The following is a 21,638-nucleotide window of genomic DNA, read 5'->3' as shown; positions in this document are numbered from 1 at the left end:
ATCACATACGTATATATATCATGTAGAGAAAACCAGATAGCATTGACATTCGAGAACTAGAATGCGCAGCGTCCAGTCCGTCGGTGATCGCGTGTATCTGTCTTGTCTCTGTCTCCTTGTGACCCCAGACTACCGTTCGTCTTCTTCGTTGCATAATTTAAAACGAGAGAAAAAATTACTAGTATCTTTCGTTAACGAGCTGTATGTAAATACTAAAGCTTGAATTATCAATTCGCATTTGTAACCAACTGTTGGCAGGAGTTTTTGATCGATCGAATACCCCTCGGTCTAAACCTCTAAACTACTAATTTATCGCGTAACTTTCAGATCGGTTTGAAAATTTAAGCATGAATTTGACGATAAAATGACGAGGCTAGCTGATTTTGAACTATAGTATTACTGGACGAACGTGTAACATGGAATTGAATTAACGGTGGAAATAATTACTTCGGTTGTGTTAAGTATTAACGAGAAACGCGAGTAAAACGGAGCTGTTCAATTGTGATCTCCATTTCACGATTTGACAACCGTTATTTATAGATATTGACTTATGGGTATCGAAGAGTACATAAGTGTGCCAACGTTTATCGATGTAGGCGAGCGTTCAATCGCGGAATTGCGAACATCACTAACGTATAAAGTGTTTCATTGACCCGATACAATCATTTCGTATCCGATATTCATCGAATGATTTGTGTGTATGTTTGGCTTCTTGAGGGGATTGGAAAAAGAAAAATTGTATTCATTCGTTTAATCTCCGGTCCAGATAACACGGCGTGAAGATTATTCGAATATAAATCGTGCAGGGCACGAAGGTTCTATACGTAGTCTATAATTCTTCTGTTAGGGAAATGGTTGGTCAAGGGTTCTCGGCGCTAATAATTAAAAAATCGAAAAGCTTATCGTCTGCTGTCGTCAACGTCTCCCTTGCGTTTTTATTGAAAAATTTACTCTCGCTGCTCCATCTCTCTCATCCACTCTATCTCCTTATGTTTTTCTCCAGGCGACCGCGGTTGCTGGTATAAATTTATAATTTCACATAAACGTCTTCTCCGACGATTCCGGAATAAGAAAAACTATGCATCGTCTTTACCACAAGATCGATTGGGGAATACAAAACGAAGGAATCGAACCGTGCAGTAAGCTTGTCAGCAGGAAGCGCGGACAAGCGTGAACTGAATAAATGTTATTAACCATATCTCCAGTCGATTAAATACCGGCTATCGATCGTGCCGAAGTATCGGGGATATATTGGTCGCGCGTGTAAACGATCGCGACACAATTAATTCAACGTGGAAATAAGTCGCATGGGCGCGCCGGATCTTTGTCGGTCTGCGCGAGGATAGAATACCTACATCTGTGACTCGAATCGGAATAATCCCGTCGATGAACAAGCTGAGAAAACAAATTAGGTAATCGATGAATATAAACGTTCGTCCGGCCGGCTAATATTATGCGTTTTAGTTATGCAACTTGGATGTCGACGAGGTTGAATAGTTGGGTTGTTATAGCTAGGTTTAGTCGAACGTGAAGCGATGAGCTTCAAACCAGTCTTATATATACATGTTTCTTAAATATCTATCGTAACGTAAACAAATTGGCGAAAATTTTCAGCCTGGAATTGTGCTGCTGTCATCGATTCAGTTACAGCCCCGTCTTATATAAAACACTTGATAATTACTCGTATCGTTCTATACGCAGCACGCACAAGACTTATTATGGTACACGTCATGAACAGGATGTTTTCCCTCTTATTTTGTATACCACAAAGTGTGGTACTCGAATTTTACTGCTTTTACTTTGGTGAGATCGTTCGTACACCCGGGTTATCTTAATCGTTGCGTACTGTCGTCACCAGTAACCGACGATTTTGATAAGGTTCTCTGTTAAAAAAACGCCGATCTGGGTCACCAATCGGGGAGATTCAAACTTATTGTGAAATCAAGATGCCTGTTGCGAAATCGTTCGAAATTCAACCGGCAATTAACCGGGCTAGTTATGATTATTGGAGCACCACCTATGATTTAGAACCTTGCCAAAGATCGCTTTCGACAATTAGTCCCGCAGCAGCGTGTAATTTATTTTTTACGACTGACCACTTTTACAATTCAATCGTCATTAATTATTCATTATTATTACCAATAGCCGGTCTTCGGTGCTGTTCTTTTTTCTTTTTTCTTATCCTACCCTCATCGATCTACTGATACGTTGGTTTGACTTTGAAGTTTAGCAAAATTTGATGCCTCACATACTATTTCCAAGAGTGTTGTTAGAAACGATCGATTTGTCTCAACTGTATACGATATTCAATTAGTTGATGTAATACTTCTCTCATTCCAACCAATAGCAATATCAAATACTTGCAAGTAACTAGAGCGCACGTGTGGCAACTGAGTTAATAAATGGGTAAGGGGCGAACGTAGTGGGACCTAACGATTGTGATGGTTATAACATCAGGCAACTTTATTTCACAATGGCATACCATAAATTTATGGTACTTATACTGAACTAAGCAAATACCCGTCCATAACACAGTATATATTGTCATGCGCCCCGACGTGAATAAATAAAAAGTGACGCGTGTGTAACCAGTGGGATATTGTCAATCTTCCAGCGATGCAGTTTCAAAAGAAGAAAGAAACATTTTGAATAAACAAAAAACGCATGTGTTCCGAGAAGAAGAAAAACATCTTGTTGTTTCCGCTACTCGAATACAGATCCACGCAATGTTTCGATACGCGGCGGAGCTGACGGTCATGGTGGAACAGAACGTCTGAAGTCATTCTGAACGTGAATAAGATGCGAAAACCCTCGACGCTACCTTGATTACTGGAACAAAAATCATGGAACTCAACGTCTGCTCGAGACGCGTCCATGACGGGTACGCGACCATCCGAGCTCGAGGCCGAAGCAGGCCGAGAGCAGTCTACAGATCCGACTCCGAGGAGCTGCTTAAGGAGACCAACGGTCCTTATGCACCTATGGAGATGTCATCGATCGTTTCTCTTCAAGGATCGGCGCGGGTGCCGCGATGGTGTGACGCGGGGAAGGATTCCTTCGCCGAAAACTACGGCACTCTCAAGGCTAGTCTGAGACGAGCCCCGTCCCTGAACGAGGGTCGAAAGTCAACACCGGACGACCAAGTCCCGATATTGAACACTTTTGCGAGCAAAACTAGACCGAGACGTCAATCCAGCTGCACGATTTCCTCCGAAAGTGGGACCTCCTTTATCGGTAGCGAATCGGAAGCCCCTCAGACGCCTGTCGCCACATCCGTTCTCCAAAATGGGGACGACGCGAGGCGAGTCTACGACAGTCTTCCTCTTGAGGGCGACAGGCATGCTACGATTAATTCGGACTGGGTACATAAGGATAATCATGCCGACGAGGAAAGATCCGCCATAAGGTCACCGGAGGTGGTACAGCGCGATATTGGATGGACGAAGTTTGCTATCGATGGTAACGTTAACTCGAATGAGAATAATTGCACCGTGGATAACTATGCGAGTCTGAGAAGCTCGGGGCATAGAGGAGATGACGGTTTTCTGCACGCTGATAATAAGAACAACAAAAGAACGCCGGCGAATAAGACGAGGCAGCCAATTTACGCGATTCCCAACGTGCCTCGGTTGAACAATAAACCACCGCGGGCACCGAGGGACCCTGGTGTTGAGGGCAATTACGTACCGAGTGGTGATCTGTATCGTAGCACGGCCCAGTATATCGAGGATTTGAATAGAAACATCGCGAAAATTGATAAGAACTATGCGGAAATGAAGTCGGGGAATAACAGGAACTCCACGTACGGTATAATAAATAAGATCGCCAAGAATGATGTCGAGAATTCATCGAAAAACATTTACGGTGTTCACAGAAAGAGGGACATGGTTCCCATGCCACCGATTTCACCCAACTTTGGTGAACCCTCTGAGGATCGGGAATTCGAGTTCAAGGCGCCGAACGGAACTGCCAAAAAGACGACAAAGGCGAGGCCGAATTCGTACGGAAAATTGCCTCCAAAAGTACTACCCAGGTCTTCGTCAATCGAGAGCACCTCATCCCCGTCGAGAAACTCGAATGGTTCATCATCTTCGGCAAAATCTACCGAATCTCTATACGCCATCAGCGAGGCTTTGGCCGGATTGCCAAAGAGCAGAGTAACCTTCCAGGAGCCGAATGTCTCGAAGAATACTTTCAGTTCGAACGAGGTTACGACGAACGTGGCCCATACTCTTCCAGTCAAGCGATCTTCCTTCAGGAACCGGAAGGACAGGGCAAGACCACTGGATAATTCCAAGGAGGATATTCTTTCCGTGTCGTTGAACAATGCAACGGGCCGATCGGTGACCCTCTGTCGCAGAAACACGGAGCGCATCCTTCGGCGGAATCCGTCAGAGGAAGAGATGGTGGACGATGTGTTTGTCGAAAACGCGAACAACTCGTTTCGCAGTTCTCCTTCGAGAAAGGTGAGTCCGAAATCAGCAAAGGTCGTCCGCACGATTACCCGTCGGAACAGTGCGCGCTCTCACGAGGATATCCTGAGTGATACCCTCGCTGTAGGGACGACTTATGGAACGCTGCCGTACCGGAAGCCCGGGATGTCTCCCAGGCCGTTGCACAAGTCCAGCGAAGATGTGCTGGACGGTGCCAGGAATTGTGGTATCGAGACCGAGAATCTAGGCAGAGCCTACAAGAGCACGGTTGACGTGAGAGACCACACCGAACTCCTGAAAATCCATAGGAGACACGGTTCCGGGAAGTGGATGAACGCCGTGCCCGTCTGCCTGCTCGACGCCACCGACGTCATCCTCAACGGTCAGCTTCAGCGCTCGAAGGAACTTCTCAACTCCGAGAAGCGACCCGAGGAGGTCTCGAATACCACCATGGATACGGTGGACCATTACGCCATGCTGCAAGCCCAATTCCGCGGTGAGGGTGAGGACCACCCAAATCCAGTGGACGATAAGAGCGCCAGAAAGTCCAGCAGAGCTCGGACTAGACATAATTCTTTGGAACTGGACGCCGACGCGTCGGTCTCGAGCAATAACATGAACTACGCCACTCTGCCTCGAAGAAGAGGGAACGCAGCTAAAGCCGACCAGGACTTCGCTGATTGTCCGAAACGCTTGTCCGGCACCTTGCCGGTCCTGGAACCGCTCTACGAGCACGCCGTTAGTGACCCCGTCAAACCCAGGAACCCGGATAATGTGATTCCGTGGTGGGAGCTGGCCACTAGAAAGTACAGGCATAGGAGCTGCCCATCTTTGCAGGTAACACAGTTGTTGAAAGAATAATAGGCATCGTCAGATCTTGTGTAGAAAAAGCTAGACTCGACGGTCCGCGCGAGCAGGCGCCGTCTAAATTAGAGAGAAAAAAAAAAAACGAAAAGTAAAGATGAAAACATACAAATGTGGTTACACAATCTAGCCTCTCTGAACCGGCAAGCTTATTTTTAAACAGATAAGAAATTGATGACTCTTTATCTCCGTTCCCCAAGTAAAGAGCCGACGTCCCCTCCCGATGACTCGTGTATGGCAGTAATATGGTAGATATAGATAGTAATGGTACACAACAGATATTACATCAATTCTATCTGCAGCTAGTGGTGTAATTAGCGGTATAACAACTGTGTAAATACCTTAGCTGCTTCGTAAACGTGTCACTGTATAAGTATTTTATTCAACGTGTATGAAAGAAAACTAAGTATGTATTATGAGTAAGCCGGTAAGTCTGAAGTAGGTACATTGTACAACAGCAGGTAGCCGCGTTGCTTCTTGCCTGTATGATCCGTTGGAATACTATTATTCTTGCATCTTGTTAAATTGAGAAACAATCGTCTATTATCAAGCTGAACACAATGTAGCCTTAAAAAAGGGAACCGAAGTCTTCGGGGATCTCACTTCTGGCAGCGCTACCAATTTCTTTTTCTAATCGTAACCGTACGTCGTGTCTATAGCCATATGAGAATTCTCTCGTTGTTGGACTACCGACGCAACTTGGAAACATTAAATCAAACCAACGGACAAACGGGGAGAATTGATGATGACCTCTGCGCCGCCTTCGTATAGGACTCTCTCTGGCCAAGCCCTACTTATACATTATACCACACTTCCAGCCTTGCTTGTTCGTGTACTTGGAGAACGAAGTGGGTACACGCGAGCGTCGGAACCGAGATGGATGTGTGGGTTGAGTATGCGATGCTCATCTCTCCGACTGAACAATAGATCTGATTGAATAATTAGAAGTAGTTGCAGTGCCTCCTCCTTGCATTCTATTTACTTATTTCAGGAGCACATTACAGGGCATTTCTACTTCTGTCGCATACATACGTTCAGAAGCGAAGATCTCTCCGAGCTCCTTGAGCACTGTTCATTGGCGCAAATTCTGTAAAATCAGACGATTTCACATCAACGGATGGGCAGAATTTATCGTGTAATTCGTAAGTGCGACCACGGGCGTGGGACAACGGGAGTGGCATGTCGCGTGTGCATGGCTGCTGCTTCTTTCGGTTACCGACCAACCGACCAAAGATTTATTTCATAACACGCACGTACGTCCCGGGTTTTCGTACTCGTGCAACGCGTCCCACGTAGGACAAGAAACAGCTAACCAGATGATGTAGGGCCCGAGTTTGCGTGGACGCCCTTATACTCCTGCCTGCAGGGCCATGGTCCGCAGCTCACCGATTCCGATTCCGCGGACAGCCCATGGGTGACATCATGTCTCTAATTATTTCGTATATAACGCGCGTCTAATCCCATTAACTTCGTCAGGGCGCTGTCAAGATGGCAACCACGTGTTCATCCTTGATGGCAAGACCGATGCGACTCACACACACATACGAGAGCTTCTGGTGGGTTGCCTCTTGCGTATCCGTATCTTTCTTCGCGCGTCTGTAGCCCGTAGAGGCAACGCACGCATGTAACTTTGAGATAATGTTTCACGCCAGTCCTCTGTGGCCTGGGAACTGTTACTCCAGTTAACACTCCGTAACCTCCGCCATGGCTCGGGTGCCTTCACACCGAACGATCAAACGATCGGACGATCGGAGTGTATAACTTTATAGCTTTACTCTCATACTCTGATCAATGTCACTTTTAAACGATCGTTCAGAGCCAGATCATCAGATATCCCGTATCAAAAAACGGACTCACGAGTATTGTCCGCGACAGGAAATGTCGGTAGTACAGTTTTGTCGCGGCTTAGGAATACCAACTATTGAACACACCTGTGTTGTATCAATTCACAATAGGCTTAAAAACTTCCCATCGCATCGTGTCGCGCATGCTGGTGTGCAATGACGTTGCATACTGATTTTATGATGGTACAGCCGTCAGAGAAACATCGTAGGTTGTTTATCGTTATGCCGAAGTGCTCCCGCGTTCATCCATGTAAATTCTCCTCAATTTTAGTGTGAATGCTGCCTTGTGGGTGGATCGAGAGTTAAGAGACCGTATCTCGAGACTTGGTTTTGTGACTATAATTTCACCGCGATGCAGCTGCGTCGTTGTAAGTGCATTATTTGCACGTTTTCTGACGTGATGTATGCGTCGTTCATATCAGCGCAACATCTTGAAAATATTTGGAAGGTCAGCCGTTCAAAAAACGGACGTTTCTTACCTTCAGTTTCGTTGGCTGCTACGCAGCAAATGATATGTCACGGTCATCTAAAGTCACAATTCCGACCCTACTCTCTAGGTACGTTTTTTTTCTCAACTCTTCGGTGGAACCGGAAACGAGTCGCGAAAAACAAATAAAATGTTTATACGTTGGTGGAAAATTGACTCCGAATGCGGGATGAGTGAATGTTAGTGGGGCCTTGTTTCCATCACTCCGAGATATCCATTTCTTTGTGCACTTTGATTAAACTTATTTTGAATCCAAATTAGAGTCGACGAGGTCACGATTCGTGAAGTTTGAGCAATCGTTCGTGACCGCTTAAAAAGCTACCACGAAAATCGAAGAGTTTATTATTATGCACGTGGGTGGTACCATTTTTAAAACTGTATTATGGACTCAGCTTACGCAAATATCCCTCAGCCTTATGCGACTGTATCTTTCATTCGTTTATGTAGCAGAAGTCTTAACTCGATCCAGAAGGTCGTGTTTGGCTAGAGGCGCGATAACGAAAACCAAAACTGCACTCCGTGTAAACAACTCTCGTGCCTAAGCAAATTATCCATTTGGCCGGACACATTCCTACGGTTGATTCATTATATACACAAATATTCGGCGATCATGGACCCAGACTAAGTGCCATTCTCGAACCCTTTTTCGCTTACCCATTAAAGTAAACGAACCAAAAATATTTCATGCGACTTAAAATTTTTCAAAGGTCACTTATCGCTAGAAGCTATACGGCGTACTCACGATGTTCTCAACATTCTACTGCTAAGAAGGTGTCATTGGCCTTTTATGAGAACTCGGTAAGACGTGGAATAAAGTATAAGGTAATGCAAAGGATACGGGAACTGCAATGTTTGACGTTGATTGTGCAAGCCATCTTTCCACTATCGTTGAATTTTATTCGATAATCATCATCGAGATGGCGACGATGATGTTGCAATACGCTCCGTGCGTGAAATTTAAGTTCTCATTATCCTTTGAATTGATTTGGTTGAATCGTGTTGTTACAAAATGAATTTCGCTACAATCTGAATACGCGCAGCAGTATGACAGCTGCTGATTGATTCTCATGAATTTTACCGAACAGGGTGATACCTAACAACCACGTGGGTATTATAACTATCGTATACTTTCTCTATAGATTGTGGTATGCATGATATCGTGTGGCCAACTAGCAATTTTCGAAACTATACATGCACTAAGTCGCGGGCTCTGAAGGCTTGAGTCTATCTCGTCAATCGAACGTTGGAATTATGAATACTATAACAACAGCAGAGACAGTAAGTCAAGGATGTGTCTCCCGGCTTACATACTTTTCCCTATGACATCTGACTCGATCCGAAACTCACGGTATCTCCGTCGATCCTTGCGCTTCTTGTGCAGTTATCTTATTCATTTATGGTGGCTATATCCGCGTGTACTTACGTATATTTATAATACCTTTGAATACGAACAAATGCTGTGGGTGCGGCCGTAAACTTGTAAATTGCAACCTATTGTTGATAGAATAGAATCCGTCGGTACATACAGACGTATGGACATGGTACAGTAGCCAGCTGAGTGAATTACGTAGTCATCTGGGTTCGTCTCCTCGTATAGCTGAATATTAAACGAAACTAGGCTTCGCTAGTTACGCAATTCCAATTATCTTACCCACTCATGACGACCACGACATACGATCTCAATTCTCAATCAGACCTTTCGCTACACGTTCTTGGGTCCTCGCCTTACCATACTTACATCACATACATGTACGAAACTCGATGCCTCATCGCTGTAAAAAGGATCCTCTTAAAGAAGACCGCAGAAAGAGGCAAACAAAAAGAAACTATCAACAGTTCTCGCAGTCATCGGTCTCGAGAGGTCCATAGCAGAAAAATATTTAGGAAGTGAAAAACAGCTGTCCAAGTCACAATCGGCTTGGTTGCACTCAAGTTCACGTGAATCGGAACGTGACACCGATCGGTGCTAAATTAACATGAAAAGATTCGATTGAAACGGGTTTTCGGTTAAGCGTAGGAGGAAATAGACGTCAACGCTTTTCATGGATCGCCGTGTGTGTTCGAGATTAGATATCAGATTGAGCCCCCACGTCACGGTACAGTGTTCACGTTTCATTCCCTGCAACGATCTGTGGTCGATGAATTTGTCCATAACACACAGTTTGCATTTGAGTCACCGTCGTAAAGTTCCAGGAATGTTGAAAGATAGGACGTAAATGTGGTACTTGGGATCCTTATTCCACAGATCTTTCGTAGCAGCGGCGTATAATACTTAATTCAATCCATGATCCGGTATATTCCCACATTCCGTGAGAATTTGAAAAATTATCCAGAAGACAGTCGGGGGAATCAGTTTCAAACCGCGGCCCACCGCATGATCCTTTCTCGAACCAACACGATCCAGAATCGATACAGTTTTTCCGACTTTTAACCGCTATTCCTTCGAGGATATCAGCTGTATTCTACATCTAAATATCACAGCGTCCAGGTGATAATTTCTTGAAACTAGTCAACTAGCAACAAATGAGGTAGGTATCGACTGCCGCAGGAGCAATTTGATATCAGAAACTGATATCCAGATGTTACGCGTACCGTTATTGTATACATCTTATTTCCTTACACCTTTCAAATAGAAAATGGACCATCTATCCACGTATGTTTATAGTACATGTATATGGAGGGAGCATGCATTCACCGAGGATACATGTATGTAATATGTTTACATACAGAAATTTCAATCGGTGTGGCGGTGCGTCGCGGCGCGTGGGCGCCGGTTTGGGTCAGTCGCCCACTGATGCAGCGTCTTGCCAGACTAGCACGAACAATTTGATACGGTTTTTCTTATTACCAAGAGCTTATACTGGACCATTGGAGTGCAAGAAGTAATACAGAGTTGCCAGCGCCATTATTTCTCGGTCCAAGCAGAGAGCAGATCCGGGTACGCTCGTCGCAAGGCTTATCATGCCCATCGTGGAAATTAAATTTATCGATGAATTGTTGAATAAAAAACAGCCAGACTTGAAGGTCTGGCGAGACGTCGAATAGGTCATCAGAGCGCAGGCCAATAAATAGACCTCGGTGGTATAGACAGGATGTTTACGAGTTGATTACTTCATTAAAGCCGGTCATAATCAGAAGCTAAAAACGCTGGTAGGTACCAGAAAAAGCTGACAGGCCTGACTAGCGTAGACTGTGCGAGGCGCCTCGGTGACTGTGCATACCGGCGTTTCTCATTGTTAGTATGTTTCTCCGGAACGGTTTTACTGCACTTTGTTCTCCGTTCTTTATTAGTGAATCATTCTTTCAATTGCAGCGACAACTGTCAAAATTCTATAACTAACCGAGTCTACACAGGTATGAACATACGAAGATAATGTGTTTTCCTTTTACCTGCGCTCTGCCCGATTATGTTTATATTCACATTGCATTACAGTACCCAGAATCGAAACAGTAACATATCCAAAGTGGCGCAATATCTTTGAATGGATAGCTTTTAATGCTTAACGTGTTATAATACTACGTCTTGAGGATTACGTTCATTGCACGAGCATTAGTCTGTTCGCAGCGGGTTCACTGAACCACAAGAGGTTCTCAGGTTCTATATCAAATTTTCTATTTCCAACCGAAGAAATCATTCAGATAACGAACTACGACTTGGCTCCTCTCGCTTGTACTATGCCTCTTGAGAAAAAATAGAATCTATAACTTTGGACGAAAATAAAGTAGATTACCGCACCGCGAATGGTTATCATTGTCTATTACTTTATATACGCATACACGCAAGGTACGGTCTGGCTTCGATGCCGATACAAACCCGAGCCAGAGTGAATCGAATACAGCTGGTGGAGAAATCACAAAGAAAAATCAATAAAAAGATGATGTGAAAAAGCCACGGAGTAATTTAAGTCGGTCTAGTTTAGTCAGATTCATCTTGCGACTGGTTTTAGAGCGCGTCTTATACACCTGACAGCGGCTGCTTATCTTATTGCTGTCAGGCCCCACTGTTGGGAAATATCATCGTAATTACACGTCCGGACCTAGGGACTTGCGGTACACATACAGTGGCCTGCCGGACCTTACCACGCTACGCGTCCGACTCTCCCAGCCCTGAAAGCCCAGGGCCCGAGGCCGGGTGCGCCAATGGGTTTTTTTCATTCGTTTTAACGTGCTAACGACAACCTGCGAGCACGTGTGCAACTGCGTACGGCCCTATGTTCCGAACCGTATAATTTTCTCCGATTCCACGACGAATTCTGAACGAAAAATAAACAAACTGGGATCAACGGGAACGTGTCGAATATTTTAAAATATTTTATACGCTAGATTTACACTAGATCTTAGATCCACAGTCTCGTTCATCAATATCCACGCTGGGATACGGGACTTGAATAAAATAACTGCTATTCTCTCGGGCGTAATATCAGCCTTTTAAATATTTTTATTTCTCTTCCTGTTACAGGCCCACGTTGTATCTGCCTTCGAACAGTCCCTGTCCAACATGACCCAGAGGCTGCAGTATCTCACCGCTACCGCCGAGAAAAAGGTAATTATTCAATTTCACCGCATAAATTTATACCGCAGGCGCACGCGTCGGCTTCACCAAGGTTCAAGCTGCAGTTCAAGCGGAGTTCACGACTCGTGGATAATGCACGCTGCCACGAGTACTACGTTTGTATCACTGCTGCGTAATTGTACTCCCAAGTTTTATCATTGGCGTGGTTGACAATCTAGTAAGCAACTTCAACACGCTGCGGTTGACTGGGAGAATGGTTTTCGTTACATGGGGAGTAACATGTGTTCAATGTTGGGCTGCAGCGTGCGGAGATATAAGTTACTTGTTGGCGGGAGGAAAAAATTTGACGGCGGGTAATACCATCTGGTGAATGGAACGAGAGAGCATGAATTTCGTCTGGAATACTATTTGTGAAATATTTTGTGCCGCCAGATTGCATCGTCATTACTGTATCGGTTATGTGGCTGAAAATTGAAGCTGAAAAGGTCTTCGTGGCCGGCTGAGTTTTTGCGCTGTAACCTGAACCGAGTTCTGTATGAAAAACAAAAGATAGAATGTCAAAAGAAGTAAGATCTTATTCCGCAGAATCGTTGCGGTGCCGAAAAGAAACCTCAAAATTAGAAACATATAAATTTCGGCAAGCTTTGATGACAAAATTAAATAAAACACGTTATGAAATGATCAAGATAAGCTCCGAGCAACTCTAACTTGAAAAATTCAGTTTTCCGAAAATGCTAATCGATGTGGATCGTCCTGCAATGGACCAAAGCCCTCCGCTATTGAGCTGAAAAGAGCCTTGAGTACCACTGACATGACAGATCCCGAATACCAGCAGAATGTCAGAGCGGACGAAAGTGCAGCTATCCTACAGGAAACGAGTCGCTCCCTCGTTGCGGCGCCTAGAACGACAGAAAATCTTGCAGGGTCTGTAGTAGAGGATTCAAAAACTACTTCAGTTAAAAAGAATCGGTATGATTCAGATCACCAGGTCTCTGGATACTCTCCAATCAACGCATGGAGGAGGGCTACGGAAGCGATAGCAACAATCTTCAGAAGTGGCCAGCGGTCGAGTATCAATTCACCCAGAAATGATGAGCAATCCGTACCGCAAGAGTCCGGTGGTAAATTACCTTCAGATACTGTTATCCAGGATCCAAAAAATCCTAAGCGTGATCCCAGGAATCCGAATCGCCAACAAAAAACCAACCACTATCCACGACTCGAAGATCTAGGCGCCACCGACAATCCCTTAGTCCCCGGATTAAATCAGATCATTTCGCCTTCTGCTATCCCTATGTTAATACCTACCCTCTCAGAGGACGATAGAATCATGCGTCTCAAAATGCCACCTTGCTCAGCTTCTGCCAATGTTAGAAGGACGTCTGGTCCTTCGGAGACGAAAAAATTAGAAGGAGGAGCGTCAGCAGGAAAAGACGCTTTAAATAATGTCAACTACTCTCAGAAAAAGATGGAAATTTTCGAGGCGTTGGACGGTCAAATAACCGCGGGCAGTCTTATCGGTTACAGCTCGAAACTGGATCGTAGCTTGAGAAGAGTATCCCGTAAACCTGAGCTCCTGTCCAATCCCAATGCAAAGACGCAGCTGGTGCCGAACCGGAATCTGCTTCCCGTAGCCATAGTAAATGCTGGCGGAGCTTTGGGCATTGGAGGATTAAGGAAATCACCCACTATGACTACTCCTCAAGACGACAAGGCTGACAAGCCCCTGGATCCGAGCTCGAAGTCCACGAGACAACTATATAGCATGGCTGACTCATGGAGCAGCGATTCTGTCACCAGTCACTCCGAAATTTGTTCCTGTTGTCACAATAATGAGCCTTGTCCTATCCATGGAAAAGCCAATGTCACATAAAAATAATCAGCGACAGTGAAAATAATTAAGCCATCGAGTTTAAACACTTTCTTAAAATGATAGTAACGTTCTGGATAATGTCATAGCAGTTCGTCGACTTTTTTAAATACTCATGCACGTGGAAGCTTATTCATAAACCCGTACACTTATCATAACTGCATCTGGCATATAACAACTGTAATAGAGCCATAGAATAAAATCTATTGAACGATTTTACTTCAGTATTTATAGCGTTCGGGGCCTACTTAAAGAATTCGTTTTACTGTCATCATTTTTCGAACTCGATGATGTTGTACTGATTAGGAACAATATACGTTCATCGGTACATTTTATTTTTAAAACGTTAATTACATTGTTGCGCGAGGATTGCTTATCTTGTATCGTGAGGAGAAGATTTTAGGTTAGTAGAAAGAAATTGTTTCTGACACGTATACAAGGTAAAATATAACAAAAATAGATTTTCGTTTCCTTGAAAACGTTACACTCATACCAAGTTCTGCAGTTTATTCCCATGTAGAAATCAGCTTTGCAGGGCCCCGCATAAAGAATTTTTACTTAATAAAAAGAATTCCGAAAATTAATTCATAATTTTCCATAAAATACAATTCACCTCCTGCTCGCGCTTTTATCGTATACAGTAAATATGTTGATATCGAACATTTTTTTATCGTCATTGATAATGAGATTTATTGAAATCATCGGTTTGTATGAGAAATTTTGTATCTTCAAAGACGGGGCCCCAATCAAGGCGGGGTCCGGGGTTTCGGCTCCATTCCCTTAATCCAGGCCTGGTTGTTGCGTATGGGTGTATTTTTAAGAACCTCAGATGCTGGAGGATCTCTTGCAACACATTTGTGTTGAATCAATGGTTCAAAAGTTTTTTATAGGTGGGTACATCGAATTAAAGTCAATTATGACAAGTAATCCTGCCGATACTTGCTTATCGGATGTCTATTGTCTTGCAATTTAAAACATTGTGACCATTCACTGATAAGTAACAAATGTCACTTCTTTCTCCACAGGATTCCGAACTACAAGAGTTGAGAGATACGATAGAGCGACTGAGGAAACAAAGTGCGGAGGCTGGACTGAATGCGTCGAATCAAAATGCCGCGACGAATGGACGTCGACATACCCTCGGTGATTCGGAAAGCACAACCGGGTGCACGGGATCGAACAGCAACCATCAAGGGTCTTCAATGGCGAGGCAGTTGTCAGCGGACAGCGTGACATCGTTGAATTCTTTGAGCAGCGCCTGCTCAGCCAGTAGTCATCACAAGAAGAAAGGATGGCTTCGAAGTTCCTTTTCCAAGGCGTTCTCTCGCTCGCGGAAAAACCGTCACGGCTCTGTCTCAGACGCCGAAGATTGCAAGGATGGACCAGGCGAAATGAGCGCACCAAACAGCCCAAGGTTACCCACGGCAGCTAAACACGAATCTCGAAGTCAAACTCAGGGCCCGAGGAGCAACGGGCAAAGATCTCCGGAGAATGAAAACGGAATGACGGGTAGCAAGAGTAGCTCTGCGTTGTACAAAAAAGAGGATGAGGATGTTGACGAGCTGAAGAAACAATTACGGGAGAAAGACATGGTTCTTACCGATATTCGGTTGGAGGCTCTTTCGTCGGCACATCAGCTAGAATCTCTGAAGGATACAGTTATCAAAATGAGGGTACGTATTGACATGGAGACTATTGAATCGACCTCGTGACTAGTCACTGTCTTTGCATATATTTATGTCAGGGATAATTCAACCTATTGCACGTACACCATAACCATGAATGTATTCTTATCTTACGAACCTTTGATCTCCGTTGCGAAATCACACAGTTTATAACAAATGACGTCTGTTTTCATGTGCCATTTTGCCACAAGTTTGATAGCTTTTATTTTTGTCTCGTTAGACTTTACTCGTGAAACGCGATATTTGATATCATTATCAAAATTGCGCTGCGTCTTACATAATGTAATATGTAAACGAGGTCGTTCAGTATCACGAGTTTGAGAAGCCCAAACACTAGTCCGAAGGTCGGATATTGCCAGCGTTATTCACGTACCTGTTATAATGATATTTTCTAATTAAGTCTATCCTTTACTCATCTAGAACGAAATGCTGAATTTGAAGCAAAATAACGAGCGTCTCCAGCGTTTGGTAACATCGAAATCCTTGACCTCCTCACAATCATCGTTGCCAAGTGATCCTGAACGAAGATTCAGCATGACCGAGGTTGCCTCAAGCGTCGCGGCAATGTCGAGCGGAGGCAATCATCCTCAGGGTACCGATCAACTCGAGGATTTATCCGTTTCGGAACATTCGGTTGTTCAGACAGCGACGACGATGACGAACGAACCTCCGATCGAGCAAGACACCGACGGAAAGAGGATCAACGTGGCGGTTTACCTCGGAAGTGAAAGAAGCTTCAATTTGAACGTGATCGGAAACACGTCGACAGACGGAAAGAACGAGCCGGCTCATTGCGTGATCGCCAGTGTCTGTATATCGAACAAAACCACTTGGGATTCTCTCGATGCCACCGTAAGACGGTGCTTCAAAGAGTACGTCGCCAGGGTAGATCCGGTGACGAATCTCGGCCTCGGAGTTGAGTGTATCGCCGCTTACCACCTCGGCGAATCTTCCCGCTGTACCGCCGACTCTCAGTTACCGGAATTACTGCCGTGTGGTTACCTGGTCGGTCACGTAAGGACGATCTACTTGGTTTTGTCAGGCTACTCGTGGCTTGCCGTCGATACCTTGATTCCAAGATCCATAGTTCAGCGGCTGGTTTCACTCCTCACGGAACATCGCCGTGTTATACTGTGCGGCCCTAGTGACACTGGCAAGAGTTACCTCGCTGGAAAACTCGCACATGCTTTAGTCGACACCGACACCGAGACGAAGTATGCTGCCTCGGTTGCTACTGTAAACGTAGATGACAAGCCCAGCAAGGAACTCAGGCAGTATCTTGCCCACATCGCTGAACGGTGCGATTCGAGCGCTGCCGATGAACTACCTCGCGTTATCATTCTAGAGAATTTACAACATGCCGCATCGCTCGGTGAATTGTTTAGCGGGCTGCTAGGCACAAGGCATTCCTCCTGTCCGGCCATCATTGGCACCATGAGTCAAGCCACATGTAGCACTACCAATCTTCAATTACATCATAATTTTAGGTGAATGATAGCAATTTTTCTTTTCAAGTTCTCTTGTCATTGTTAAAATGGGGGGAAATTGACAACTACTTGCAACGACTAGATGTATTTCATAAATCCGGCAAAGTTATTTGATCTTAAAAACTTTGTTTCATTATAAATTTCAAAAGGTGGGTTTTGTGCGCTAACCACATGGAGCCGGTCAAGGGTTTCCTGGGACGTTACCTTCGACGAAGACTGCTGGAGCATGAACTGCGGGAATCGGGGGGAACACGAAATGCAAAAATGGCTGCAGTCGTAGAATGGATTCCCAGAGTTTGGCTACACGTGAACAAATTCCTCGAAACACACAGCAGTTCTGACGTCACGATCGGTTGGTTACCGAAATTGATTTCTGTCCATGATATAAATCATGAAATATAAAATTAATGACGTGTTTGAAAGTTAATGATTCGACGGAACTTGTTATCGCGTCTTTCAGGTCCACGACTATTCCTATCCTGTCCGATGGAAGTCGCGGGCTCCCAAGTCTGGTTTACGGGCGTATGGAATTACTCCGTGTTACCGTATTTGGTTGACGCGGTAAGAGAAGGACTGACCTTATACGGTCGGCGAATTAGCGGAAATGGTAACGGAGATTCTCCATGGGAAGATCCTACCCACTTCATCACATCCAGCTACCCTTGGGTTGCACCCCACGCCGTTCATGGCGGGAGCGATGCTCTCCATCGAATGCGACCCGAGGACGTCGGCTATGATGTTAGTTCCGCTCATAATTCTGGCGTTGGTGCGTCCAGCGTCAAGAGCCTTGGCAGCACGCACAGTGACACGGAAGGCGATCCGTTGGTACGTTTCGAATTAATTCTGGATGTTTTATCTGTAGTTGAAGTATATTTCCCAGTGAATCCCACAGGAAATTGCTCATATTCCGTGAAATACATAGGTGAATATTGAAAGACTTGTTATTAGAATTTAGAACGAACTAGGTATATAGGCCTTATTTTGTAGAGAGATGTCTCATTAGATAAATTGATGAGCCGATGAGATTAATTAGCGGTATCTATATTTAGTCAAATTAATCATTGATCAGTTTTATTCAAGGCATTAAATAAATTGTTATTACAGTTAAACATGCTGATGCGGCTACAGGAAGCAGCCAACTATTCAAGTCCGCACAGTAACGACAGTGATTCGGTTACATCACTGGATTCTTCACACACTCGGCACTCCGAAGACCTGACTTGCAGCTCTTCAACCTCCTCCTCCAGAGGCGTTGAATCTACGCTTTAGAGTATATGAAATGAATCGCCATGTCGAAACTACGAAAACGATATTACAAATTTACTAACTGTCGCTAAATTTTAGAAGAGAGCGTATAAATGTCAAGATGATTGCTGAATTCAGGACTAGGAAGGAAAATACGCATGTTAAAAACGAGTACATGCTGGTTTTTGTTTTATAATTTTATTTTGATCATAATTACTCAAAAAATGTCTGATGTTGAATTGATAGTTATAAAAATTTATTCGTCAATCAAAAGATTTTTAAATAATTATGAAAACTCCTGAGAGTTATTTTTATTTGTACAAATATTTCTTCCAGGTAAGATATTTTGTTTGTGTATATCTACGATTGAAACGCATGAGAAGCTAATTTATTTGTATTTCAGAATCGCAATATAATCATTTTAAATATCGATGAATAAGTTGGTTACAAACTCTATTACTTTCCCAACTTACAGTTTAAGAGTAAGCTTCATTTTTTTCTCTCAATAGGTGAGTAAATGAGTGAAAAATTAGAATGTACTATGCAGGCGGTGAATGTTTCTCACTAGTCATATTTCAAAGAACAGAAATCAATGGTCATAACTTGAACGTTTCGATTAAAATAAAGTCATAACGTCAATTCTTGACACTGTATTCAGCAGCTGTATTTTTGCCATTTATCATCGCTACTATTGTTGTTCGTAAATAATACTCTTGACTATTGACGCAAGTAAAGCTCTCGTCTCTCCCCCATACTATCAGTGATTGTGTGTTAATTGAATAATAATAGAGAAAAGAACAAATGTTATCCATACACAATTTATTATACAGCACCATGCTGAAGTTGGTATGGATAGCTCGTGTTGTTGGCTACAGAGGCCTAGGTAGAATAATAAGAAGAAAACGAAAAAAAGAAACGCCTTTTCAATACAACGTAAATCGTAGTATAAATTTCACATAGGAGGCATCGTCCGGTCAAGATTACCAAAAGTATGTACAATACCTGCAATTGTTTTCCATTCTTATAATATTTATCAATCGCTTAAGAATTGCCTCAATGTTGATTGGTATTACTATAAACATAAACTGTGTACATATTTGTAGTGCGATGCTCGAGGTCTATATTTCTATATGTATAGGCGATTGGTACGAAGAAATATGTTCAATTGAAATGTGGAAACAGAAGAGTCAATTCTAAGTAAACAGATTGCAAAATCATTTAACCGCCAAGTGATGAGTCCACAAGTATTTTTGCGATTTTTTAAAATTAGTATGGAAAAACGCGATGCAATAAGCTGTGCTGCCATTACAGTAGTGTGATTGTATTTTAAAACGAATATACTATCAAACGATATGTGAGTGTCGCAATAGTTGATAAAGGCAGATGCGTACTAAACTATAAATTCGGAAAAGCATCAATTAATCATGTGAAAATTCTTAACTTACAATTTTAGCCGTAGATACACACTACAGTATTATCGATGAAAATAAAGTTTACTTTAAACTGGGTGCTTTAAATTAAAATCACTTATGCAGTATATATTTATTACTATGCATATTAATTGTTCCCATTCGTCATTCAATTTGAGCTGATATCTCGACATAGCTTCAAGGAAGCTGCTGCACAATAAAAAACTAAAAAAAATCGAAACCGTATCGATTGCCAGTGTGCAGTATATTTATAACATAGAGAACTATCACGAGTCGTTTCGCCAAAGAAGTCTAAAGGATAACATACATAACTGTGCAAAATAGTTTGGCACCCAGGATGAAGTAACATAATCAGGATTATACTTGCGCAAAGATAAAATCATTATTTATACATAAACATGCTATAATAAATTTTATTTAATACAAGTTGTTAATATAATGATATAATATATGAACCAAAATAACGACGGTGTATATACATATATGTATCAGTGTACATGCATACAAAACGCGTTTGTATCTATATATAAATATATATATATACGCATGCATTTATTAATAACGGTGGCAAAACGCTTAGTTTAAGATACATGAGTAATTCTGGTCATATAATATTGTAAATATCTATACTCATAAATCGAATGAAAACTAAGCGAAACCAGACGATGTTGTATAGCCCGTTTAGATCTGAGTGGTCTTTGCCGATAATCAACTGATGGAATATACGTCTTGCTGCGACGAAGTTTCCGGATTCAAACTTGAACGCCGTGAAGTTTAACATTTTTCATAATATTTATATTGATAATAATACTAACGATGAATTTAAATTCGCCTAAGACCCGAGAGGAGGTGATCCAAATGGACTATACAGATGATATATTTAATTTAGATTATTGCGTCTCGCTCACTTAGGACGCGCCTAAAAACGTAAGTTATAATGTAACATGTAATCATTATACAGTCACGTTTACAGGTTTTTTTACGTTTTTACCGTATTTATACGCTATATATACGTACGGCACTACACACAAGTTCTACTCGGATGATAACGTTATTGTGTCACGAAATAAAAACATCAAATTCTGTGAAATTAATCGCGTACTCTCATTTTCTAATCACGGTTTGCTGTATCAGATTGCGCTGGCTTTTTCTGCTACCGACATAAATCTTAAACAGTATTGATTGGTACTTTTGGTCAAGTCCGACTAGTGATACTAACGTGTTGCCGTCGATGTGCTGAGTTCTGTCGGTCAGTTAGAAATCTCAGCAAGATCTTTGGTATTTTGTGGATCGGGAAGCATAACTTTCACACGGTACAAAACCGGTTGTGCTGTTTAGATGATAACTTATCACGAACAAATCTACAGCGATCGACTACTACGTCGGTATTAATTGTGCATCCTGCACAGCAATGCATTTTATAACCACGTTCATCACCGTACAATTATACACACGGTAGTTAAGGGTCTATTCAATTGATTAACGATTTCTATTCTAGTCATAAATCCCTGAACGCATGTAGTATGTGCAATGGAATTATATGGAGTTATATAAGTAACAAAGGAAGTTATTAGATGAATGCCCGTGGCCTTATAGTATGCTTTTTTTCTTGACATTCGATCTTTTCGAATTATATTATATAGTCATTAGAATGACTCTAATGCTGTATATGTAACGAATAATTGAATTATGTTTGATGATCGACAGAAGAATTGCGAGGCATGCAACTACGATTAGTTGAGAATGGAAATGTGAAAATTATCGATGAAAATAATAGATC

At 42.9% G+C, this 21,638-nt stretch overlaps 1 protein-coding gene across 4 annotated transcripts in view; it reads left to right on the top strand.

The window, feature by feature from the left end:
* Nucleotides 1-20,948, top strand: part of LOC107224084 (protein sickie) — a 173,230-nt gene extending 152,282 nt beyond the window's left edge. For all 4 annotated transcript variants that reach the window (XM_046734013.1, XM_015664009.2, XM_046734015.1 and 1 more), the window contains 6 exons: nucleotides 12,088-12,171; nucleotides 15,037-15,684; nucleotides 16,117-17,183; nucleotides 17,333-17,535; nucleotides 17,644-18,008; nucleotides 18,288-20,948. In XM_046734013.1, coding sequence (XP_046589969.1) covers nucleotides 12,088-12,171; nucleotides 15,037-15,684; nucleotides 16,117-17,183; nucleotides 17,333-17,535; nucleotides 17,644-18,008; nucleotides 18,288-18,452 — 2,532 coding nt within the window. In that variant the 3' untranslated portion in view covers nucleotides 18,453-20,948. The remainder of the gene's footprint in view (nucleotides 1-12,087; nucleotides 12,172-15,036; nucleotides 15,685-16,116; nucleotides 17,184-17,332; nucleotides 17,536-17,643; nucleotides 18,009-18,287) is intronic.
* The last annotated feature ends 690 nt before the right edge of the window (nucleotides 20,949-21,638 follow it).

The sequence above is a fragment of the Neodiprion lecontei genome, chromosome 3, assembly GCF_021901455.1.
Source record: "Neodiprion lecontei isolate iyNeoLeco1 chromosome 3, iyNeoLeco1.1, whole genome shotgun sequence".
Lineage (NCBI taxonomy): Eukaryota > Metazoa > Arthropoda > Insecta > Hymenoptera > Diprionidae > Neodiprion > Neodiprion lecontei.
The sequence above is the reverse complement of the archived record's forward strand: the minus strand, read 5'-3'. Positions and strand labels throughout refer to the sequence as shown.